Source organism: Ochotona princeps, chromosome 7 (genome assembly GCF_030435755.1).
Source record: "Ochotona princeps isolate mOchPri1 chromosome 7, mOchPri1.hap1, whole genome shotgun sequence".
NCBI classification, from domain to species: domain Eukaryota; kingdom Metazoa; phylum Chordata; class Mammalia; order Lagomorpha; family Ochotonidae; genus Ochotona; species Ochotona princeps.
The window spans coordinates 30,783,782-30,808,414 of NC_080838.1; the positions used below are offsets into that span (position 1 = coordinate 30,783,782).

At 37.5% G+C, this 24,633-nt stretch overlaps 1 protein-coding gene across 8 annotated transcripts in view; it reads right to left on the reverse strand.

The window, feature by feature from the left end:
- The window catches only part of BLTP1 (bridge-like lipid transfer protein family member 1), a 189,826-nt gene that overhangs the window by 122,386 nt on the left and 42,807 nt on the right, over positions 1-24,633 (reverse strand). For 7 of the 8 annotated variants that reach the window (XM_058666891.1, XM_058666895.1, XM_058666894.1 and 4 more), the window contains 12 exons: positions 23,968-24,059; positions 22,298-22,415; positions 19,238-19,393; positions 18,881-18,978; positions 17,304-17,482; positions 17,022-17,128; positions 15,815-16,023; positions 12,200-12,427; positions 11,319-11,456; positions 5,181-5,360; positions 2,743-2,871; positions 266-385 (listed from right to left, as the gene is read on the reverse strand). In XM_058666891.1, the coding sequence (XP_058522874.1) occupies positions 266-385; positions 2,743-2,871; positions 5,181-5,360; positions 11,319-11,456; positions 12,200-12,427; positions 15,815-16,023; positions 17,022-17,128; positions 17,304-17,482; positions 18,881-18,978; positions 19,238-19,393; positions 22,298-22,415; positions 23,968-24,059 (1,754 nt within the window). The remainder of the gene's footprint in view (positions 1-265; positions 386-2,742; positions 2,872-5,180; positions 5,361-11,318; positions 11,457-12,199; positions 12,428-15,814; positions 16,024-17,021; positions 17,129-17,303; positions 17,483-18,880; positions 18,979-19,237; positions 19,394-22,297; positions 22,416-23,967; positions 24,060-24,633) is intronic. The other variant, XM_058666890.1, reaches the window with a different exon arrangement.

The following is a 24,633-nucleotide window of genomic DNA, read 5'->3' on the forward strand; positions in this document are numbered from 1 at the left end:
CTGTTGTTAAAGGCATTTAGGGAGCAGAACAGCAGTAGGAGCATGTTTCTGTCACTCTGTCACTGTGCTTTTCAAGTAACTACACATTAATAATACCTTAACAGAATATAAAGGAGTTAAAACTAGAAAGTTAAATTCTAAAGTTTTGTGATACTCTGGGATATGACCGGCTGTAAATATGTGCTGCATTTCAAGAAACGGAGATTTAATTAAGAACAAAAAGAGAAAAATAGATATACAGGCCAACAAAAATACTAATGCTTACCTTTATATTTGTAGCACAACCATGTTCTACAATATAAATATCAGCTCCATCTACTGCTAACCGAGTCATAGTGTATTTCAAATCATCTGAAGTTGGACAAGGTCCAGGAATACAGCTCAACTAAAACAAATAAAAAGGAGTACAGATTTAATTCATTACTATCAACTATTCATTTTTTGCACTTAAGTAAATCTCAAGTAAGCAGAATTCTGGCAATCCGTGTTTTGCAATAACAAATGAAATAATCAGCAACTAAAGTACTGACACCTAGAGAAACTCATAAAAAGCATGTGCCATTATTATTCAAGTAGAGCAAATGGCAAATCTAATAAACATACATGAGAGCAATTAAAAATGTTAACAGAAAAATGAAATTAAAAGATAAGCTCATTTTGATGGAAAAAAAATTTGAAATCCATGATTCATTTTCTCACACTATGTGGCTTTCATCATTCTGAAGACTCCATTGTGTTTGGGTTTCAAATTTTATGCACCAAAATAAATGTATCTTTCAATTCCATATCCACATTTTTTTCAAATATCTTTGTCCAACTTCCTACGCAATCTTAAAAAGAATAATAATTAAACTACCAAAACAGTGTCACAGCTTTACAAGGAACTGTACAAGAATTAAGAACTACAAAATTTTCTTCTGATTACTACACACATACAAACACTGTAAGTTTTATGTTGATATCTACAACAATACACACAAACCTAATTTTTACTCCTAAAATAGACTTGCTAGTGTTTAGGGTAAAAGAAATTGCATGTATCATCAATGTCAATGGTTTCTTGAATAGGGTGTAAGTGATCAGCAGTGGCAAAGCCAGGATTAGGAATAGGTGTTGAAACTAGAGACAATGGATATGGTTATACATTTCTACCAGGGAAAAACAGACCTCAACAAATGGATCTGAAGTGACAGACGTAGATCAGTGATCACCTGGGATTAAGGTTGACTGCAAGGGGACATTAAGGAATCTTCTATGGTAAAATAGCCCATTATCTTCACTGGTGGCAACAGTTACAAATGTGCACATACCAGTTGTCACAACTCAAGCTACATGACTTTAAAAGGGCAACTTACTGTATTTAAATTATGCCCCAAGAAGGTTTATTTGAAAAATTTAGGGTGGGTGCTGAGGTACCACTTGTAGTTTAACTCCCACATACCACATTGGAGTACCTACATCAAAGCTGCTACTCCACTTCCCATAGGGCTTCCTGCTAATGCACACATTAGGATACAACTGGCTATGTCTTTTTTACTTGGTCCTCTGCTACCTACATGAGACACAAATGAAGATCCAGTCTCCTGGCTTTGGACTGGCCCGGCTCTGGTTGTTGCAGGCATTAGGTGAATAAACCAGCAAATGGAAGATCTCGCTCTGTCTCTGTATCACTCTTTATCTCTGCATATCAAATAAACACATCTTTCAACAAACGCTGAAAATCATTGAAACATAAAAGCTTTCAGCTGGAAAAAAGGCAGGGACACCTAACAACATAGTGAATTATCTGAAAGAAACTTAACTGCCTGACATATGACTAAGGGACTAATTCCCTTGGCCTGGTATGTGTTTATAAGAAGAAAATAATCTTGTCACAAATTATAGCTTTTCTCTGTTTTGTCAATGAACAGGATTTGGTTACAGACTTTTATGGACATATTAAAAATTAAGTAAGTCACTTTCAATTCACAGTAGGACAGCAAGCATAATTAACACAGCAGAAGAAAAAGAAAAAAAGGAAAGGCATATAGGAAATGACAAAGGAAAAAATTCACTAACAGTTGTCTTTGTTATAGAATTAGGGGTATTTGTTTCTTCCTTTTAGAAATTGTTGTGCCATTCAGACTTTCTGAAACAAGCATACTTCTAACATGGAAAAACATGCACACACCCCCTCAAATTCCTAAGACAAAATATTTATTGTACAATAACACTCTTTTTCATAACCATTGCACATGGTTTGGGGATTATCATCTATATTTTATAAACTGGTGAAGGCAATGGACTCAGTGTAAGCACTGCAATGATGTAGGAACAGCATAATAGTATCTGAAGTCAAGAAATCTGGCAAATATCCCACCATGGCTGAGTACATTACAAAATAGGAATGTTCCAGACTGTAAACAAAACCATGTTATCTCTGTTTCAATTTCTTAAACCTCTGACATAAATATACAACCATATCCCAAATCAGCTTACACAGTAAAATACTGAGACATGAACTTCAACAATAAAAATGTAAAAGATACAGCTTTTGTACTATTTCTAGTTATGAATAAGCATGTTTTTAAAAATTACCTCATAGTCTAAGTAACTAGCTAGGAATTTGCACACTTCTATTAATTTAAAAAAGAAGCTGAACAGTATTGTTTCTTTTGTGACTAAATATATTTTAAAGACAATACTTCATAGCTCTAATTTTTAAAAATCTCATATATGTTGCCAAGACATCTGTTAACATACCTTAGATTCACAGAATCGGCGATCAATTCCATGCTGACAAATTACTACTGATTTTGGTCTTTCCAGTTCATATTCCCGACAAACAACATGAAAAACAAATGTCTGTCCCCATTCCAAGAGGCATGCTAGCTGCAGATAATCAGTGACAGGTTTACAGCAGTTAGTATTCTAAATGGTGTTCGGAATTCAAAAGCTTATGAAGAACATCATAACAAACTCCAATGCTAGAATGTGCTACTCTATCATGTACTTGCTAGCCAATGACTTTTCCACTCAGACATTATTTATAATCTTGTGTTATTTTTCTTTGTGAATGACAAAATGCAAAATGGTCCCAGTTATTCCCCTTCCAATAAGCTTCCTAACAAAGTGCTAGCAAAGGCAATAGACGATAAGCCAAGAACTTGAGCTGCTATCATGTGGGAGACCAAGAAAGTTTCTGCCTTGAGACAAATCCAGCCCTGCCTGTCAAGTTCCCCTGAGGACTGAACCAGCAGATGGTAAATTTGCTTTTCCATCTCTCACTGTGCCTTTTGCAACAAATCAATCTTAAAAAAGAAAAAAAAAAAGGGAAACTGATTTCAACTAAAAAATTCTTTCAGCTGCTTCTTTAAAAAAAACTGTTTATATAAAAGTTAGACTTACAGAAATAGGAGAGAGAGACAGAGAAGGAGAAAGATTTTCTAACTGCCAGTTCACTCCCCAAATAGCTGCCAAGCCAGGGCTGTTCTAGGGTAAAGCCAGCAGCTTCAATGGACCCTCTCACGGCTCACATGCTTAGGTTATCCTCCACTGCTTTTCTAGGTCACTAGCAGAGACATGGACTGTAAGTGGAGAAGGTAGGCCACAAATTGGCCCAAGCAGGCAACAGCTTTACCTGCTTAACAATAATATCGCCCCCATTTCAGTACCTTCCAAAGCTACTTTTTTTTTCCAGGTTATATCTTTCCTCTCATGTAGGTTCACTGAAATCCTTTGCATACAAAAGTACCTAAAACAATCTCACAACAAATAAAGTCCAACATAAAATTTTAAAAATCTAATAATACTGAGCTATAATTTTAAAAACTAGATATTTAGGAACAAAGCAAAGCAAAGAAAGCATGTATCAATTCTTCAAATTTTGAGTTAAACTTAATTGCATAATTAAGGTTCTTTACAATAAACATTGAGGATGTATACACGTGACATCAACCTCTTCCAAAGAAATATATAGTTTGAACCAGAAAACATAATTTAACCCATTAAAACATACAAAAATGCAATAAACATAGAAGCATTTATGCATTGATGAACAATGTAATAAACAGTGATGTAGGATTCTAACAGAGAAATATTTCTTTTATAATAAGGATAATTCATAAACACACAAGATTCTAGCAGTCCTTAGGATCAAACAATTGTACAAGGTACTAAAGGTGAGCACTGATTCTCCCCTGCTTAGGGAATAAGCTAATCTGTTACATGCTTAGTTTATAACTGTAACTTTAAGGACCGCACACATAGGATATATTAAGAAAGGAAAGTTACAAGTCTAGTGAGCACTCAATGTATTTTTTTCAGACATTTTCATAAATATCATCCTAATTTCTAACATTTTCAGAAGTCACTCAACCTCAAAACAGCCCTTTTAGTTACATTCATTTTACCAATATTTCTAGAATATTAATATTTGGTGTCCTCTCACAATTTTCTACAGGAACTGATTCCTTATGTTTCATATACATTCTGGAGCTTTGACTAAGCTTGAGTATCTAACCTTCAAAATGACATGCATTTATATTACTATAAATATGTAACAGAACAGGCAAAATGTTACAGTAATATCCCTATTCAACTAAAAGTCAATGGTCTATTTCTACAGCTAAATAATACTTAACACCTCTGAGCCTTCTGAGAATTAAGTGTGACTACATCAAGGACTGTAGACCAGAGTTACCAAAAAGTACACTCCTTTTGACTTTTTTATACTAGTATGTAAATCACCAATAGTAACAATAGATGATGTTATGTTGCTTTGGGGAAATGACAAGCATAGAAACACACTACCTATTTCTTAAAACCATAAAGGCTCCTTTAACTCTTACTTAAGAAATACATAAGTCAAGTGTTTAGTCCATATACTAGAGAAAAAAATTCTTCCAATAATGGAGGGTCAAGGAATAATAAATTTCATTGATGAACTTGATTTCTAGATCAGGTCTCATTCAGAATTTTTACCAATAAATTAATTTCTTGGAAGTATTATACAGGACTACAAACATTATAACACTGGCTCAGAAAAGAAAAACTTGTGAGTCCTGTATTGATCAGAAATTGCGAAGAGCAAGCATGACTTCTAAATACAATGAATGTTCAAAGAGGCACTTAAGTTATTCTTGAGAAGGTGAGTAAGGAAAGCACAAAAGAAACAAGTCAACATATTGTGACAATCCTACCTGTGGTGCCGTCACCTTAGCTGTAAGGCTACCAGCCTGCACATCAATTAGCCATGCGTATTCTAAGGAATCACTTCCCAAAGGGAGGCCTTCTGCTGAGAACATAGCATGTGCTCTTAGCTGGAGACCTGACAGATTGATGTGACCTTCCTTAAGGACTTCATCCACAGGCGGTCGCTGCTGAAAACAACAGAAACACAAAACAATCCTGTTACATTGTCTAGGTTGCTACCCATCTTCTGCCCCCCCCCCCCCCCCCCCGGCCAACGTGAACATAAATCATGCTATCTGAAAAATAAGTTGAAGTGATACCGGGTGAAACCAGAGGTACTTACCAAGACCAGAACTCATCCCTGCTGAGGTGCTCCCTTTTCCCTTTACTAATTTATCTAATATCTGAATAAAGGATATGAGTTTCCTTTCCATACACGCCTCTCCCAAGATAAAAAATGACCAACTTTAATGACCCACTTATTATATTAACACAGGAATTATTTTTGAGGTTTCTATCCTATTTAAAACATGCAGAAGAGGTGCTAGTAAAACAGGTCAATTGGTTAATCCTCCACCTTCCAACACCAATATACCATAGGAGTACCAGCTGGTGTTCCAGTTGCTCTACTGCTGATCCAACTCCCTGCTTTGGCTTATGGGAAAGCAGTGCAGGATGGCTCAAATCTTTGGGACCCTGTACACACAGGCGTATTCCGGCTCCTGGCTTCAAATCAACTCAGCTGCAGCCATTGTGACCACTTGGGGAGTGAGCCAGCAGATGGAAAATTGGACTTTCTGTAAATCTGCCTTTCAGATAAAAATAAATAAATCTTACAAACTTTAATATTGTACTATTCTTACGTAAAATGTTATACTGAAGGGAAACAGTGAAAGGCACACACAAGACTTCTCTATTTTATTTCAGTCACTGCCTATGAATTTAAATTATGTCAAAATAAGAGCTGTACAAAAAGAAACATTATATGGCAAAAAAGAGATGACTAGCACATACTGTTAAGCTTTACTTACTATGATCTAAGCTACATCAAATGTAGGCCTGGAAAAACAAGCACTCTATGAAAAAATACAATCAGCTATGGTGAAGGAGTTAAAAAGAGGGTACACTATTTTAACTAATATTATCAGTTACTACAAATAATCCATAATAGATAATCATCCATTAATGACTTGGAAGCATCAGATTCAGCATTCCACTTTTGTTTTACTTTGCCTTAAGTTTAATTTATTCACATTTCTAAGTTATACAACTTAATTAAAAGTAGGGAATGGCTCTAAAGCAGTGATAAGTACCAAATATTTCATATGGCATTTGAAAAATAAAATAATCTACACAGAAATGTAGTTATTTTCATTTGATGACTGCAGTGATTTTCTGCACAAAGACTCACAGTACCTTGAAGGAATTTAAAAAGTGCTATGCAAGTATTTCAAATGACCATGAGTAGGTCACTCACCACGTACATACATATGATTTAAAAGACTACAGGTTAGGTTACCATTATGTCATGATTTTTAGCAAGATCTGGATAATTTCCATATAAGAAAGAATTTCTATTTCTGAAAAGATATAATATCTTTTCAGGGGCCAAAGTGAGTTCCACCTCAGGGATTGGGTGGACGGAGGTCCCTACAGTGTGGCGGCTGCTGAGGGTACCTGAGTCAGGTCAGACTCAATGCTTGGGGCCCTATCACCAGCCACCAGGTGGTGGGCAAATCCTGAGCTTGCCTTGCAGTGAGCTCAGGGATCTATGGGTATGGAATTACTGCTTAGGGACATCCAGGAATAGACCACTGGACATGTAAGTGAAGAATGAATCCTGAGGGACTCCTAACAACAGAGCCACTGTAATTTCAGATAAGTGAGGGTACTGAGACCTGGTGGTTTGGAGAGGAGAGATTCGAAGATCTGTGTGGGTCAGATTGATACACCACCCCACAGGGGAGTACTGAGTATGGCTTGTCAGCATAGAACACTGTTGACCACCACACACCAGTCCACATGAAAACTGGGGCTGGGGACCTGTCTAGCAAGGTTAGATCCCAGTACTTGACTGAATGTCAGAACAGGGGATGGGTCACATTAGGCAGGGCCATTTCACTAACCAGCATGTGAAAGAACAAGGTCCAGAGGTAGATTCTGTGGGGGAATATATGAGCCAAACCCTGTGGAAATACAAGTCCTATTGGTTAGCTCAAGAGTTGTGGTGGTGATGGGCTAAGCTAGATGTGACCTGGAACCTGCCATCACAAACAGGTACAGGGACCAAGAACAGTCTATGTAAGTTCAGCCTGCTGCACCTGCATGTGCATCCTAAAACAGGGTGTGGGGCAGGCTGGGTCACAAATTCCACCAGCTCATACAAGGCCAAGATAGAGGAGCAGGCTATGCCGCGCAAGGGCCTAGCACCCATTAGTATGCATGAAATCTGGGTCTGGTAGTGGGATTCTACCCTAGTGGGTCAAAACTTCCACATGGTCCAGGCATAGGTGTCGGGCAAGCTGGGAAAGGTAGCTCCAACTGTTGGCAAATGTGTGGGTTGGTTTTGGAAGGGGGCAGACTGGGCAGGGTCAAGCAAAGCTTAGCTCACTGTCAAGTGCAGAAACCAGGTTGGTTATGCCAGGCTAGACTGTCACACATGCAAGTTTGCATGAGCCAGGGATGGGAGCAGACTGAGCAGGGCAGGATCTAGCAGCCACCAATGAGAATCAGGACTGGAGGGAGGTGGGGCAAAGCCAGGCTGCAGCAGCCACCGGTAAAGGCCAAGACAGGTGAGGGACTATGCCAAGCTGGGTCAGAGGAACCACTGGCATGTGCAAAATCGATCGCTGGGAACAGGCCTGGCTGAGGAGCTAAGGAAACAAACTAGCTGGGTTGTGGTTCTCACTAGTAAGTGCAAAGTCCAGGATAGGGGCTGCAGTCTGGTCTGGACATGGCTGCAGCGTCCCTCAGCACAAATGTGGACTGAGTCTGGGATGCGTCAAACTAGACTCCAGCATATACTGGTGCTCATGAGAGCCAGGGTAGGTATAGGACAGGCTAGGCCATGTCTCTGCCCCTGCTAAGTCATGTGTGAACTGTATCTGGGTGTGGACCAGGCTTGGCTGGTCTGAAACATCCAAGAGTAAAAACCGGAATGGATTGAAGGCCAGTCAGGAAAGGCCACTGTTCCAGCTAGGACAGGAGATGGATTAAGTAGGGCTGGCTCATGGACCCAGAAGGATCTTGCATTGGGAGAGGTTCTGAATGAGGAGCTTGGGAAATTACTCTGTATTAACAGTCCCTGCAGGTGAGTGCAAGAACCAACATAGGGAGCAACCCATACCAGGTTGGGAAATGGTGCCCATTGGCGTACCTTTGGTACAAGTTCAGGGAGAACCAGGCTGGGTCAGTTCACATCACCTGCTGGTGAATCTGAGCACCAGAATGAAGTGCAGATCAGGTCGAGTTGGGTCACAACAAATGCTTGTTCACATAAGGGGCAGGACAGGGGGCTAGCTGGGCTGGGCTAGGTTATAGCCACGACCAGTGTGAGCTGGAATTGGGGGTGGGCCAGATCTGGTCAGGCTACAGCACCCATTGGTAAATGCCAAGGTGAGGCAGGCCATGCCAGACTGGACTGCAGCACTCAACCAGCACATGTGAGATTTAGGGGGTAAAGAGGTGAACCTGGTAGGGGGGGGCTGCATGGGGCTCCTTGCTGGACCACCACTCCCACTGGTAAGCTTAATAAATGGGATGAAGACAGACCAGGCTGAGCAGGGCTACAACACCTGTTGGCCTCATGTGAGCTGGATCAGGGGAAAGAAACGCTGGGTTGACTGTTCCTACTAGTGCATGCACAAACCAGAGTGGGACTGGGTTGGTTGGGCTTTGCCACAGCATCAGCTGGCAGATGCTGGCATGGGGGGCTAATTCTGTCAAATCCAACTGCAGAACACCTGCAGAGTGCAGGATTTGGGAGTGGGAGTGGGTCCAGTAGGGAAATAGGGGGCACCTCCTTCTTGGGTTGCCACTCCCATTGATGAGCATGAATAACAGGACTCAGACAGGCATGGCTAGATAAAACAGTGGCACTTGCTGGCACATGTGTGGGCTGGAACATGGGGCTGGATGGGTTAAGCTAGACCTCAAGGCCCGTTGACATGTATGAGAGCTGAATGGGATGTGGGATAGACTGGACCAATCTGCTGTACATACTGTACATGCTGTACAAGCATGGGAACCAGGGCAGGGGTGGGCCTGGAAGGGTTATTGCAGATCACTCCGAATAGGCTGCAGCTCCCACTGGTGTACGTGAAAGCTGGGTGTATTGTGGGGAGGATGGAACTGGGCTGCAACACCCATTGGTTTCCGTAGAAGACAGAGCTAGAGGCAGTACTGACCTAGCAATTGCAACCAGCAGCATATGCATAAGCTCATTGGGGTGATGGGCTGTGCCAGACCCTGCACCGGCAAGCACACACAAAAATCAGGTCTGGGAGCAGCTCAGGTGAAGTTTCTTTGGGGATTCCCCCAACTGAGTTACTGGACTCAGAATCCCAACCAAGGAGAGAACTGCAGGCTCCAAGGTCTGATCATGGAGTGCATGTATCAGAGAAGGGCCTCCTCAGTGGCTAAGATGGAGCAGTGGACAGCATGTCCAGGTGCATGTGGAGGATATGGCAGTACATTCAGCCTGCAGAGGACGCCTGGTACCACAACAGAGGATGGAGCATAGAACAAATCGATCAACTACCCCAGCCAAGTATTGGCAGTGAATATGTGGGCAAGTGGAGACTTTCAGGTGGATTCTGGAAAGATTTCATTGTGCTTGGAGTGGCGAGATTGGCAGTAATTCAGAACTGTTGAACTACCTAAAACTCTTGAGCAGGACCCTCAGAGCATGGCCCATACCGGGAACCCCTGGATGGTGAGGAGGCTGGGTGTGGCTTCTTTCCTTATCTGCGTCCTTCCCCCAGATACAGGAAGGAAAAAAAGAGAATGTGGACATGATGATATCACCTGGCAGAATACATTTTATGGGGCAGCTGGGAAAGCAGAGGCCTGTGGGATCCTGTTGAGAAGACACCAGGAAAGAGGCGGTGGAAGGCCTCTCACCCAGAGTGCACTCTTGCCCTCAGTGAGTCCTTGGATGTGCTTTCGTATTTCTCTGATATATAGCGAAGACCTGTGCTTAGTTAGCCAATTACCCTAGACAAATTAGAGTTCCTTATCAATATCTCACACCAATGGTGCTTTGATCCTGCTGCCTTGTTAGCGCTCTGGAACTGCCTGCTCACACACGTGATGAGAATTGTATATCAAACCTGGTAACTGTAACCAATGTCTGAGCTGAACTGTTTGAAGTGCTGCTTTGCTGAATGTATATAAACTGGAACCCTGGAAATACACTTTGTCAGTTGCCTAAGAGAGCACTGTCCCATTTCTTCAGGTCGCATCTCCTTCCCAGGAACCCGCAAAGTAAACTTGCATTCACCCACCATCCTGTAGCCCTTGACCCTTTGCATCCTAATCGACTATGTTGCAGGGCCCAGTCTCCCAAGGGTTAACTCCACAGCTTAGCTTGTTTCTCCAGAGATAACAGGATGTGCAATCTTGGCCTGATACATTTAGTCCCTGGCTAAACTGAAAGTTCCTGCTTCCCTACTTCAAGATGCCCCCAGTGGATCTTAGGAGCTGCTTGAACATTGGAAAAACACTGAGAGGAACTAGGCAGAGCATAAAAAGGCAGGCTAGAGTTTAAATAAACAGCATTCTCTTTACAAGAATGACCCAGTGCGTGTTGTCTTCTTTTCAACCCTAGTCCCTCCACTCGACTCGGGTACACAGTGATGTGGGCGTTGCTGGCACTATGTAAAAATCATCAAAAAGAAAGCTAATTTGAAAAAATAAACAAATCTTAAAAATATATATGTATATATATAAAACTGGTATTACATAAATACAAAACAAAAACAAGTTTCTTTGAAATAACTGTTAAACATGAATACACACTTACAAAACTTAAGACCAGTTAAATGTTTGTAATTCAAAGTTACCTTTTTATGCACAGAAGGTAACATTATCTTACACAATAAAAATTAATAAACCTCCAAACCTCTACCTCTCACTTTCGTTATTACCTGATAGTTATCACTGACGAACACATTCAGAGGTGACAAGACAAGCTGTAGCATCGTTTCTCGAAATCCTTTTTTCATTTCAAAACACAGTCTTTCTAAGAAAGCCGTAGGACACTCCGGACCATCTGTAGTTCCATGCTGTCATCAAGCAAAATACCATAATTAAGATATGGAAAAAGGCAATACTAAGGCAGTATAGGAAATAGAAGTAACATTTTATCATGATTAAGAGAATTCAGTTTTTTTAAAGGGGGAACATTGCTTTCTAATTAAAATACCTATTTGGTAATGTCTTACTAAAGATGTTAGCCACACCAATCCAACAGCAGGACACATGACATGGAGCCAGTATGCAGCACAATGTTACCTCCCTCTTAATTGGCCTTGCTCTAATCTCTGAGTTTTGGGGGCAATATATCTCGTTTCAGGTCAGAAACAATGGGCCAAAGGAATACCTTTGTAATGAACTGCAATCCTGAACTGGAACTAAACCTTTGTGCAACTGAACATCCAGGATCAAGGCAGACACTTAATACTGTAATAGGTCCACCATAAAGCCCTTTTGGCATCTGGGATTTGGACACAAATGCCAAGAAAATGTAAATGTAGGTTAATGATAAACCCAACAATGAAATATTGTGACAAAATAACCTGAAGTTACAATAAACGACAAACAAGGAGATAACGTAAAAGAAAAACTGTAACATTATAAATGGTCAAGTACTATTATAAAAACAAGTTGTTATTACAATACAAGGATAAACTTAAGTTAGCTCATGAGTTTTTTTTCATTATGAGTATGATGGGCATAGGCACACACTTTCCTATGCTAGGTGAATGCCACAATACATTTTAGACTACTTTGATATATAAACACTTACAACAGGAAGACGCCCATGAACTTTGTACAAATTAACAAGTACTGTAATATCCCAAGGACGCAATGTGAGTGGATGGATTGACTTGGCTGAACTTTCATTTTCCTTTCTATCATTTTCCATTCCAACAGCAGTCCACCCAGAGCTGGATGATGTTGAAAGGGACAAAACTGGACTTGAAATAACCTCTTCAAAATCCATATACATGTCATCTTCCCCAAAGTAGTTTTCCTGAAAACATTAAAAGAACAACAACCCTTTAAAGGAGATAGATAATAGATTTTTACCTATGACCTCAACTCTACAAAGTACACATCACTTTTATTATAACCACCAATTCTATTTCTTCAAGATAAACAAATTAGGCACCAATATGGCCTTTGAAAAGGTCACATAAAATAAACATTTTGAAAAACTTGTGCAGGAATTTCAAAAATTTTTTAAGCAAAATAAATATTTCCAATATAATTTTTCACATTTTCCAAACCCCAAACCAGAATAAAAGCAAGTGTATTTTGGTACTTAAATAAAAACCTTAAAATAAATGTGTGAGGAGTAATGCAAACACCAGCACCAAACACTAATGAGACCCCACCACCACCATTTTATACCAACCACTGCTTTAAATAGCTGTTTCCTTTAGGCATCCGCTCCCTTTGGTTTCAGTCTAGGTTTCCCTTAGGCTTTTAGTTCCCTATTTCAGTTTGGTTTCCAGACTCTTTAGGTCCACACCAGTTTTGTTCCCAAACAGCATATCGAACAATCCCTTGTGGCCCAGTATCCCTGGCCCCACCTATTGCTACATCTACCAATCAATGAGACCCTGTACTCTCAGTATCCGCCCCTATGCCAAAAAAAAGAAAAAAACATGCTTTCTCTGTTTTATGGCTCTTCTCTCTGCTCCTGCTTCTCTGCGTGGCCACCTGTCTCTGAGAAAATAAAGGCTCTTGGTCCTCGGCTTTCCCTGGTTCTTGGCTCTTGGCCTTCTCTCCTGCTGGCCTCCCTCGAAGCCACCTCCTGTCACTATGGCAGGAAACCTTCTCTCTCTCTGCCCTCTTCTTCTCTCCCTTCCCATGGCCATCTTCCTCTGCCCTGCTTTGTCTCACTTCCCTGTGGCTACCTCTCCCACTGGAATAAAACACTTCCCCGTGGCAGCCTCTCCTGCTGGTATAAAGATCTCCTATGTAACTTGCTGCATTTGGCATCTCATTTAATGGGGAAAATTCCTAACAACATGTGTACAGTTAAGTATATGTGAGACACACATAAGATGCTTAGGAAATATTTTAGAGCAAAAAAAAAATATATATCCCACAAAAAGTTACAGAATCATATGTTAAACTTTCAAAATACCATCCTCCATTATATTGACATCTTACAATTCACTTCTTCAAAGAGGCCTTTGAAGTTTTGTATGATTCCGCAGTTTTCAATCTTTGCTTCTCATTATTCTGAGGCAGTGGCCAGTGATACCCTTTAGGGGTAGTAGGCTAACTGAAAACCAATTTGGCCAAATACAACTACACAAACATAATAATTCACATATTCAATTTTGAATAATCATCAGAAATGTTTGAAACTTTAACAAGAATGTCCCATTTGAGTCGCTCATAAGATAAAGTTTGTGTTATCAACAGTCAGTACTCTTTCAGGACACCTCATCTAGCATTTCAAGAAACCAAGTAACCTTGGACACCTGCATCCCATTTAAAAATGCCTGGGTTAGAGTCCTGGTTTTATTTTTTACCCTAGGTTCCTACTAATGTACCGCCTGGGAGGTGGGAGATAGCAGGTGAAGGCCCAGGTGCTTAGAACTCTGACACCCATGTGGAAGACCACAACTGAGTTCCAAACAATTTTATAGCTGAGAGAGAACCTGTAATATCAATCTGATCTCAAAATGGCAAAAAGAACATTAACTACCTTGGAAATCTACCCAAAGATGTGAAGGACCTCTAAGATGAAAACTACAAACATTATAGAAAGATGGAGAAATCGTCCACGCTTGACGATAGGTAGAAACAACAGCATCAAAATGCCCATATTACCCAAAGTAATCTACAGATTCAACATGATCCTAGTCAACATCCCAACAACATTCTCAGAGCCAGGAACAGATGAAAATTTCATATTGAAACATAACAGACCCCAAATAGCCAGGGCCACCTTAACCAATAAGTCTCAAATTTCAAGATGTACTACAGAGCAGAGGTAATCAGAACAGCTTGGTACTGATACACAGGGAAGAGAATCAGTGGAACAGAAGAGAAATCCCAGAAGGGAGCCAGTACATTTACAGCCTACTAATCTTTATCAAGAGAAATTAAAACAATCAAGGAGAAAGGTTAATTCGTTTAACATACGCTGCTAGGAAAATTGGATATCTTCTTATAGAAGAAACAAGAACCCTATCTTTCATTCTATACAAAAATCAGCTCTAAATGGATCAAGGATCTAAACCTACACCCAAACACCATCAAATTAACTAGAAGCAAACACAGAGAAAACCCAACAAGGAACAGGTACAGGCGAAGACTTCTTAGAAAAGACACCAAAAGCACAGGCAGTTAAAGCCAAACTACATCAAACTCTTCAGCACTTCTTGTCATTCTACTTGCTCCCCAGAATCATACCTGTCAGTACTTTATGGGATTCCTTGTTATCTAAAGATTCAAAATTAATCTCTAAAGTTGTGAAACTGGAAAAACAAGTAAACCGCATCAAAATTAGTCCCACACAAACATCATTCACACAACTTATTCTACTGCTCCATATGTTAGTGCTTTGAGAACAAATCAGTCTTTTATTATCAGAGATAATAAACTTTCAATGAAAAAATCATAAGTAAGATAAATTTGCAAAATCCTGCAAAATTGAAGAATTTCATTTAGTTGCTCAAAGTAATATCAAGAAAACAAATCATAGACAAAGCTATTCGGAATAGGCAAAGATGTAGAAGGATTAGGTTGTTACATAAAGTAAATTAATAAGATTTCTTGAAATACTTTTTCCAAAAAAATATCTCATCACAACCATACTACAGATCTTAACCTCAAGAGTTACTATACTGTACAATCACAATCGCATCGCAACAATCTTAACAAATTCAACATTTGATTTAGTCATTGTTCTATGTAATGCATATGTACTTAAAATCAAACTTAGCACTAAGCAAAATTAATTTTTCTATATTTCCTTAAAAGTTTAAAATAAAGTTCCAAATATTTTATATTTTTTAGCATGAAATCTTGCCATCCTTTATTAACAGATTCACTTGAAGTGAAGTCTTCAAGTATGAATTATGCTAACATAGTATTTCTACTGCTGCATTAATTAAACAGGTCAAAATCTGACGATCTCTGAAAAATATCTAATTTCTAGTAATTACTATCACTCCTGTACATACTCAATGCTTAAAAAAAAAAGCTAAACTGAAGCGTACTATTTTTCCTAAACAGCTCTTTAACAGAATATAAAACTGTAAGTCCAGTCAACATTCATAATATAGCCTCAACACTAAATCTCCCAACTGTTTTTTGAAATGGCATCAATTTTGAACTACCTTTTTTATTTCTTAGCCTACATTTACAGCTACATGGCTTCCCTCTATAATCATACCTTTATACATAAGAAGGCATTTAGCAGAGGTCCATAAAGAGTTATCTGAGAATCTGGGGAAAGTTCCATTTCCACATGAAGTTTATCAGGTGGAAGTTCTGAGGGATCAACAGGAGGGCGTGAAGAAGTAGAGGGAGAAGAAACAACTCTCTCTGATGTTTTCTGTGATGGCCTCAAGACAGATAGCATTGTTTCTTCCATTTCTGACACTGAGTTTTTGAAAAAAAAAATAATAAATGTATGTTTGAAGGAGTAAGGAAATGATCTCTTAGAAATTCACCAGAGAAATATTCACTAAAAAATTTTACATCACAAATATTAAACCAACTAATTCTGATATATCACTATGGATTACCACAAATCTTAAAGACCAATAATTAAGGGAAGAAATATTATAAACTTTACCCAACTATGGAAAGAAATATGCACATCACCATGCACAAAATCAATGAAAATTTCATTAATACAAATAACCTGCTCACTGAATTCTTGCAATATAAATTTGTGTCACAATTAAGCCTTAACTTCACTTGGGCATTAAGCTACAAAGTTACTTTTGCATAAGTATATGTTAATATGTAACAAAAATTTTAACCAAATAACTATAACATTACCAAGCCACCATACATAGGAATAACTATGAAAACTATTATTTGAAATTGGATTTACTAGAAAAACAGAAAAAAAAACTTAACTAATTGTTTTCTGACTCTGGTAATAACAGAAGTTATGTTTAAAAACTTATAAATTACAGATTTCTCAAAATACATTAAAGAAACTAACATTTCACAAAATTAAGTACCTTAAATACACAGATTCAGCAGTGGTTGCTCAAGTAACTGTGTTCCTACAACCCACATGGGAGACTCTGCCTGCATTCCTGGCTCCTGTCTTTGGTCCCAGCAAAGCTCTAGTTGTTAAAAGCTTTTCTGGATGAATTAGAAAATAAGAGTTTTTCTGCCAGTCTCTCTGACTCCCAGATTTAAAAGATAACCTTAAAATCATAAATATTTTATAAAATTATTATGGTGAGGATTAAATGAAGTAACGTATCAGAAAGATGCTCAGTCTAGTATTTACTGCATAGTAAATATGCAATAAGTCAACTACAATTAGTCATACATTTAATAGATGATAAACGCAAAAATAAGAAATGCATTTCCAAACAGCAGCTGCTTCAAAGTACAAGCTACATTCAAACACTTACATGACTGCTTTAGCTGCTCATCTGCTTTCTGTGGATAAATTGGATGCCACGTATAATCAATTGTAAGCATGACACTTGGAACTGTCCAGCATTCAACCCATCCAGCCCTTTGAGTAAGAAGAAGTAAAATTTCTACTCAGATAATATTCCTTTAATTACACACTGAAACTAGTTACAGGTAAGCAAACATTTTTTATTTTTCGAAAGAATGAAGCAGACCTTTTCTGGCATCAATAATCCTAAGCACAAAATATTTAAGTTGCTGATTGTTAATTTACTTACTTCTCCTGAGTAATGTTGCGCCATTTTGGTCTCACTGTCTTCTGGCCACTTTGACATTCAGCAGGAATACCAGCATCATGAATCACTTTACTTGAATGGCAATTCTTTACCAGCATAAATAATGAATATTTACTAGGATGGCAATCAGGTAAAAACAAATGAAGATCAACATCTTCTCCCTAAAAAAACATAAAAAGTATAATATTACAAGGTAATAAAGTTGGCATACAGCTATGTTAGCCTATTATTTACAGTCAAATCAATATACAAAAATCTTGACAACTAGGAAGAAAAAAAAAAACATTGTATATACCATATTTTACATTGCGTAGTTAGATAAGAAAAAAATGGACTAAATGTAACTGACTGAAAGAAACTGCAGATTGAAAAAGTTCAAGTGTTCTATTGCATAATAGGATACTACAGATAGTGATAACATAACTACATATTACTCTTAAATTGCTAGAAAAAAATTTAAAAGTTTAACATAAAGAAAAAGTTAAATATTTGGTTAAATAGATTTGTTCATCCTTACTGGACATTATACAAGCCATATATGAATTATAACATCATATGGTAGCAAGTTAATATGCACAATCTTAGAAAACTTTTATTCATTCTCCTTTCTTAATTTGAAAGGCAAAGAAAGACAGAGGCAGATACAGCTCCTCCACTTGCCAATTAATTCTCAAAATGATCCCAACAATCAGGTCCACATCATGCAAAGTGAGAGGCCCAGAAATCAATCAATGAGTGGCAAAAATTAAAGTAGCCAAGCTATTAACTGCCACCTGACTGGGTTCATAGTAGGAAACTGGAATAGAAACAGAGGCTTTCAAATGATGATGATGATGATGATGATGATGATGACGACGATGATAATAATAAAAAGTACTCTGGTTATTCTCTGAATTGACAGTAGTACTTAGGAATCAAGGGTCGACACCGTGGTGCAATGCATAAAGCCACGACCGGTAATGCTGGCATTCCATATGGGAGGCGGCAGCTTGAGTTTTGATCCAGCTTCCCACTAACGCACTGAAAAAGTAGCAAACAGCGGCCCAAGAAAGTGGGCTCCTGCCACCCATGTGCGAGATCAGATGAAGTCCCTGGTTCCCAGCCTCAGCCTAGCTTTTGCCGACATTTGGAGAGCAAACTATCAAATGGAAGATCTCTCTCTGACACTGTCACGCTACCTATCAAAGAAATAAACCTTTCCAAAAAATCCTTCATAAATGAAAAACCAGTAAGGAGTGTGAAATTAATTCATAGACAAAAGCAAGCATTATAACTAGCCAGAATTCTTAAGAGAACATGTAATTATAAATCTCAGAGATCAAAAATAAGCTCTAACAAACTTTTCAACTCAGAATCTGGATTCTTTTAGCCAGTTTCTTAAGGGCTCACAAAAAAGAAACAGCAGGGACTTTGTGACTCTACAGTTAGTAGGCATAAAGAAAAGCTAAAATACCTGAGAACTGAAAATGGGATAGGCAAAGGACAAAAAAGATAAGCTTTGGGAAATCAAACTTACTAATAAACCTGGTGGAATAAACAATGCATCCAATTATACGTACTCTTAAAGAGAACTTGGTATTACATGTTGCTGGAACGAAATCCGTAAAAGGCAATGAAAAATCAATGTTTAGTGTTTCCCCACAGGCTGCCAGATACACTACAAAAAATAAAAAGTAAATTTACTTTTACACTTACTAAAATTTAAATATAAAAACTGCCTTAAATATGTATCTAAACAAAATTAAAGACAATATGTTTAGTCCAACACAAACTTGGAAATACTCCTCTGAGAGTCTGACAATATAATGGGGAAAGAAATCAATTCTAGTGTCTTTTAAAACAAAAAATCAATAGTAATTATCTTTGTTTTTATTTGTCTTAACAAGAATATTTAACTTAATTTTTAAGTTTCTTACCATTTTCTTGTTGCTTAGTAGAACAGTCAATCCAATTGTGCTGATTAGCAGCCCAAATCATTTCAAACTGATGAAACATGATCTTAAAATTCCAAGTATATGGAACAAATGAAAAAATGTCTGGAGCACTATCACTAGACCAGTCCTGAATTAAATCTAAAAGTATCGGGGCAGAGAACAAAAAAGTAAAGTTAACTGAAATTCAGAAAATAAAACATACAGATTCTCTAAAATACTCAAAAATAGATTTTCCCTTTGTACCTAAAAAGAACTTTTATGCTAGAGTAAGTAAAAAGTGATTAAGATACAATTAAATTATTTGTCAGTATACAAATGTTTACTTCCATAATTCTAAACAGGAATAATTTTATGCATTTTTATAAAGAAAGTTGAGTGGGCATCGGGACACCTGAGAATCCACTATTCACATATCCAACACTACTGATACATTTCCTTTTAATTATCTATTTAGACATTTATTCTACTCTACATACACATTCTTTTCATGGAACTCATTTTTCCATTATTTGACACGTGCTGATATAAATTTTGCAAGATAATTCATTAAAGAGATTTGCCAGGATTTACATAACTATTTTCTATATGTGGAAAGTCTATTCAGATTTATGTGTTATATATATAAATGTACAGTTTTGTACAAGATATTTTACACATTCAGGATCCTTTTGTCAGCTCACAGTCCAGAAGTGGAACCAAAAAAAAAAGCTGAAAAATTAACTCAATACTATCATAAATTACAGAACTAAACCTATTCATACCAGAAAATGTATTCTTGACTTGTTATTTCATTGGATCCTTTCTGGTAATATATTTCCTTCTACCTAATAATCTTCCTATCTTTTTTTATTTTTATTGTGTTGCTTGGGCTGTGCTGGGGTGAAGAGAGTCTTGATATTTTGTACTGAAAAGTAGTATCTCGCTACAACTAGATCCCTTAATGACATTTTTCATGTTTATACATCCTTAAAAAGCCTACTGAGTATCCACTGTGTTTTATACTCTTAATTAGAATGATGAACTTTCATTAATTGACTTGGTCTCTTAGAATTCATAATCAATCATTTTTGTTGATTATGAATTTGTTACACACTTCAACTGCTGCCTCTTAAAATTTTATCAATATATTTTGGTTTTGGATACTTCATTTCTTAATCTCATTAAGTAAAATCTTTTTACATCTCTGATCTTCCTTATGGTATCTACAACATTTTCTTCTGGCTCTGTATCATTTACATGTCTTATACATAATCCCAGCATAAACATCTGCTAATACTATATATCCTTACAGATGTATCAAACTTACATTTACAGTACAATGTTCTGTATAGAAAATTACAAAGTATCTGTAAGAAACAACTGGAAGAACTACTGTGATACCAAAAACTCAGACCTTACATAGTCCTGATCTTAAATTCTGGTTTTAATAGTTCAATAGCTATGTAATTATGGGAAAATGACTTGAGTACTACAAATTTATTCTTTCATAAAACGAAGACTGGCACTGCCAGAAGTGTGGTGTAACAGGTGAAACTGCCACCTACAAGAGTATTACACATGGGCAACCGTTTGAGTTCTAGCTGCTTCACTTCAATTCAGCTCCCTCCTGCTTGAAGCCTGGGAAGGCAATGGAAAAAGATTTAAGCGCTTCAGGTCCCTGTCATCCATATGGGAGACCCAGAGAAAGCTCCTGGTTCCTGATTTTGGTCAGGCCCACCCCTCAATATTGAGGCAGTGAACCAGCGGACAGTGGATGTCACTCTCTCTTTCTCTCCCTACTCTGCCTTCCCAATAAATAAACAAACCTTTTTTAGATGTGAAAAGAAAATCAAGGTTTATTATACTAATTGAGATATCTGAATGGCACTTCAGTAAACAGCAGGCAGTAATTATTCTATAAATTTGTGAAAGATATTATAATAAAAACAGAATACTATAAATATTAAATTTTAAAGGGCATCTTTAAATTGAAAAATAAAATGACAGATTCTATAATGAAAGTAAAAATATATTTATGTTACATAAGGGATCAGTATTTGATGTTATGTCAAATTTAATATAGATGTGTTAACTTAGGTTAACAGGTACCAAACACACTTCCTCTAACAGACTGCCAGTGTAGGCTCCTGGCTAACTTCTGATTCTAATTGAATGCTAATGCGCAACCTGCAAGGTGACAAACCAAGTACTTGGGTCCCTGGAATCTACACAGGAGAATGCAGATTGGAGTTCCAAGCCTATGGCTTCAGAATGATCCAGCTCCAGCTGCTACAGGCTTGCTGTTTTCTATTTCTCTCTCTGCCTCTCTATTTCCCTCTCATATTTAATTATTTCAGTATACTATTATAGATGTAAATAACTGAAATAATGAAGTCATGCTAATGTTTAACTAAAGAACACAGAGAAACTGATTCATTGTCCCCATTTTAATCTCCACCAGAACAGTAAAAAGTAACAGCTTATCTGAATTCTTTAATTTCCTTATAAACTCAACTTTTGGTTATTGTTTTTGAGGAGATTATGAGAAAACACAAAACATCTCCATGAAAATAGTCAATTTGTTATTTGCAGCAGAAAATGAAGTATAAAAGTATGAATCATGAGAGTAGCACTGTGGTATAGTTGGTTAAATCGCTGCCTGCAATGCTGGCAGCCCACATCAGCACCAGCTTGTATCCCAGATACTCCCTTTACAATACAACCCCCTAGTAAAGCAGCCAGGAAAGCTGAAGCAACCCATGTGGTTGGACCCCTATAACCCTGCCTGGTGATCCAGATGGAGTTTCAGGCTCCTGACTTTAACCTAGACCAATCACAATCATTACGAACATTTAAAGAGCGAACCAGCAGCAGATGGAAGATCTCCCCTCCTTCTCTATTTCTCCCTCTATCTTTGGTAACTCCTCCTTTCAAATAAATAAATAAATCTTTTATATTGAATATGAAAGCAAAACACTGAACATAAATAAGTTATACATAATAAATCTCATATATATAATAAAGAACAGTATATTTATACAATACTGTATATTAGAAAATTACCTGTAAAGAAGTTCTTCTGTGCAAAGATGAAATGATAGGTGGCTTTATAAACTTCTAATTCACACTGCCAGGTCTGTGGCATGTTCCATATTCGAGGATAGCTGGCATTGATATGGAACTGTAAAATAATCATTAAATAAAAAATGAAAGAGTTCAAAATGTGAAATCGTGAACAATATGAGAAATGAAGCCACATACATTAGTAGTAAATTAAAACTTATTTTCCTACCATGAGATTTTAGTACTGCTTTGACTAAAGGTCAATACCCACTATTACATTCAGCCACTTGAAATATTAACCTATAGTATTGCTAGAAAACAAAACAAAAAAAAACCAAATTAGGTCATAACTCTGACACTGTACTGTCCCTAATTCCTCTTTAAGCCTCATCTGTTCAGTGATAAGCTCAGTTCAGTGGACAATCAAGTGCCATGTATACCATTACACAAAGTGACACTGGATTCCTGCAAAAGCAAAAGTTACCACCCAGGAACAGTACTGTTACATACCTCAGTACTGTTACTGGTACCTCAGCAACAACTCAAGATTTCATTGAAGTGTTAAGTAGCCAGTTTAGTGTATACTCAAATTATGGCATTTGTTTTATTCTTAGTAATTAGTAATTATAACATTTTCCTCTTAATTTACACACAAATATAAGATGTATACTTTGGTTTACCTACTAAAGACCTTATGTAACCATCTTAGATAAAAGAATCTTCTCTAAATGTCAACCATTCTACCTGTTGGCCATTCCTTTTATTGTTGTTACTGATACTGTCCTCAGTTTTTAAAAAATAATAATAATCCACCTGATTAATGAATCTTCAATCTGTACCTATAATCATGGACATTTCCAACTTTATCTGTTTCTAACCTGGAGCAATCCAGGGTATCAGTACATTTCTCTCTGTATATCTTGCTCATTAACAGTACAATGGATTATATTATGTAAATCCTGAAAAAGAATCCAATGGGACTAGAAAATATATGCTTAAAAATTCTCTCTCTGTATTTTTATCCTATATGCATGGTGGCATACAGAATTAAGCTGCCACTTACAATACCAGCATCCTATATAGGTGCCACTTTGTGTTCTACCTACATCACTTCTGATCCAGTTCCCTGCTAATGGTCTCGAAAAAGCAGTGAAAGATGTGTTAAGTATTTGACCCCTATCACCCAAATGGAAAATGGAAGAAGCTCCTGGCTCCTGGCTCCAACCTGGCCCAGCACTGGCTATTGCAGCCATCCAGACAGTAAAACAATGGATGGAAGCTCTCTCTCTTTGTAAGCGTGCACGCACTTTTGTGTGTGTGTGTGTCTTTGTCTAATTTTCACTATCAAATAAAACAATTAATTTTAAAACTTTCTATACAATTGAGATATTTACTCCATTCTTATAATGAAGTTTACAAACAATGCTCTAACGGCTTTTCTTATTTTTCAAAGGTTAATACCTTCGCTTTCTATTCACTTCTCCACACTAGCAGAGTCAAGTGAAATACCAAAGGAGGAATTCTGAGCACTGGAACTCCTTCCCAGATTAGAATCAAGAGCAACTGATAATTCTTGAAAATGACCATTAGACTATTTCCAGTTTTATTATTTTCTATTTAAACTGAAACAAAATCCAAATTTCATTACAAATATTACAATCTAGACTTACTGCAAACATTTCTGCTTCTAAAAGGGTCCGATACTGCATGCTAGTTGTAGCATCAACATGCAGGAGTTGTCCTTTAATTGCAGGGGTATAACCTAATAGTAAAAGATAAAAATCAAGAAACAAAAGAAAATCACACAATTGGAAAATATGTCACAACCAACTCCTACCATCATCCAAAGAAGGAATCACTGAGAAACATAGCTCACTCACTATCTGAGCACACCTCAATGACAGGCTACTTTCTAATGTAACAACTGATTATTTGTTGTTTTTTTTTTTCCATTTGGGGCAAGTCTAAAGGAACTAAGTTTTATCTTCATATAACAGGTAGCTTGACTTTACCTTCCAGCATAATCTACATATCTATTCTCTAAACAATAACTTTTAAGTATGCAAGGTGAACCCATGCTTTTTCCTCCACAGACTCCAGTTTACGTGTGTAATTTCAATTACTCCTAATTAAATGACAGTTTCTGAAACATATTATTTATGTAATGGCAATTTTCCAAAAACATAGTCCATTTCCACCCAAGTCAGAAATTAACAGTATTTCCTTTCTTGGTAGGGTTAATGTCTGTTAGTAATCATTTTTTAAGAATAATTTATTTTTATTGGCCAGTCAGATATACAGAGAGGAGGAGAGACAGAGAGGAAGATTTTCCATCC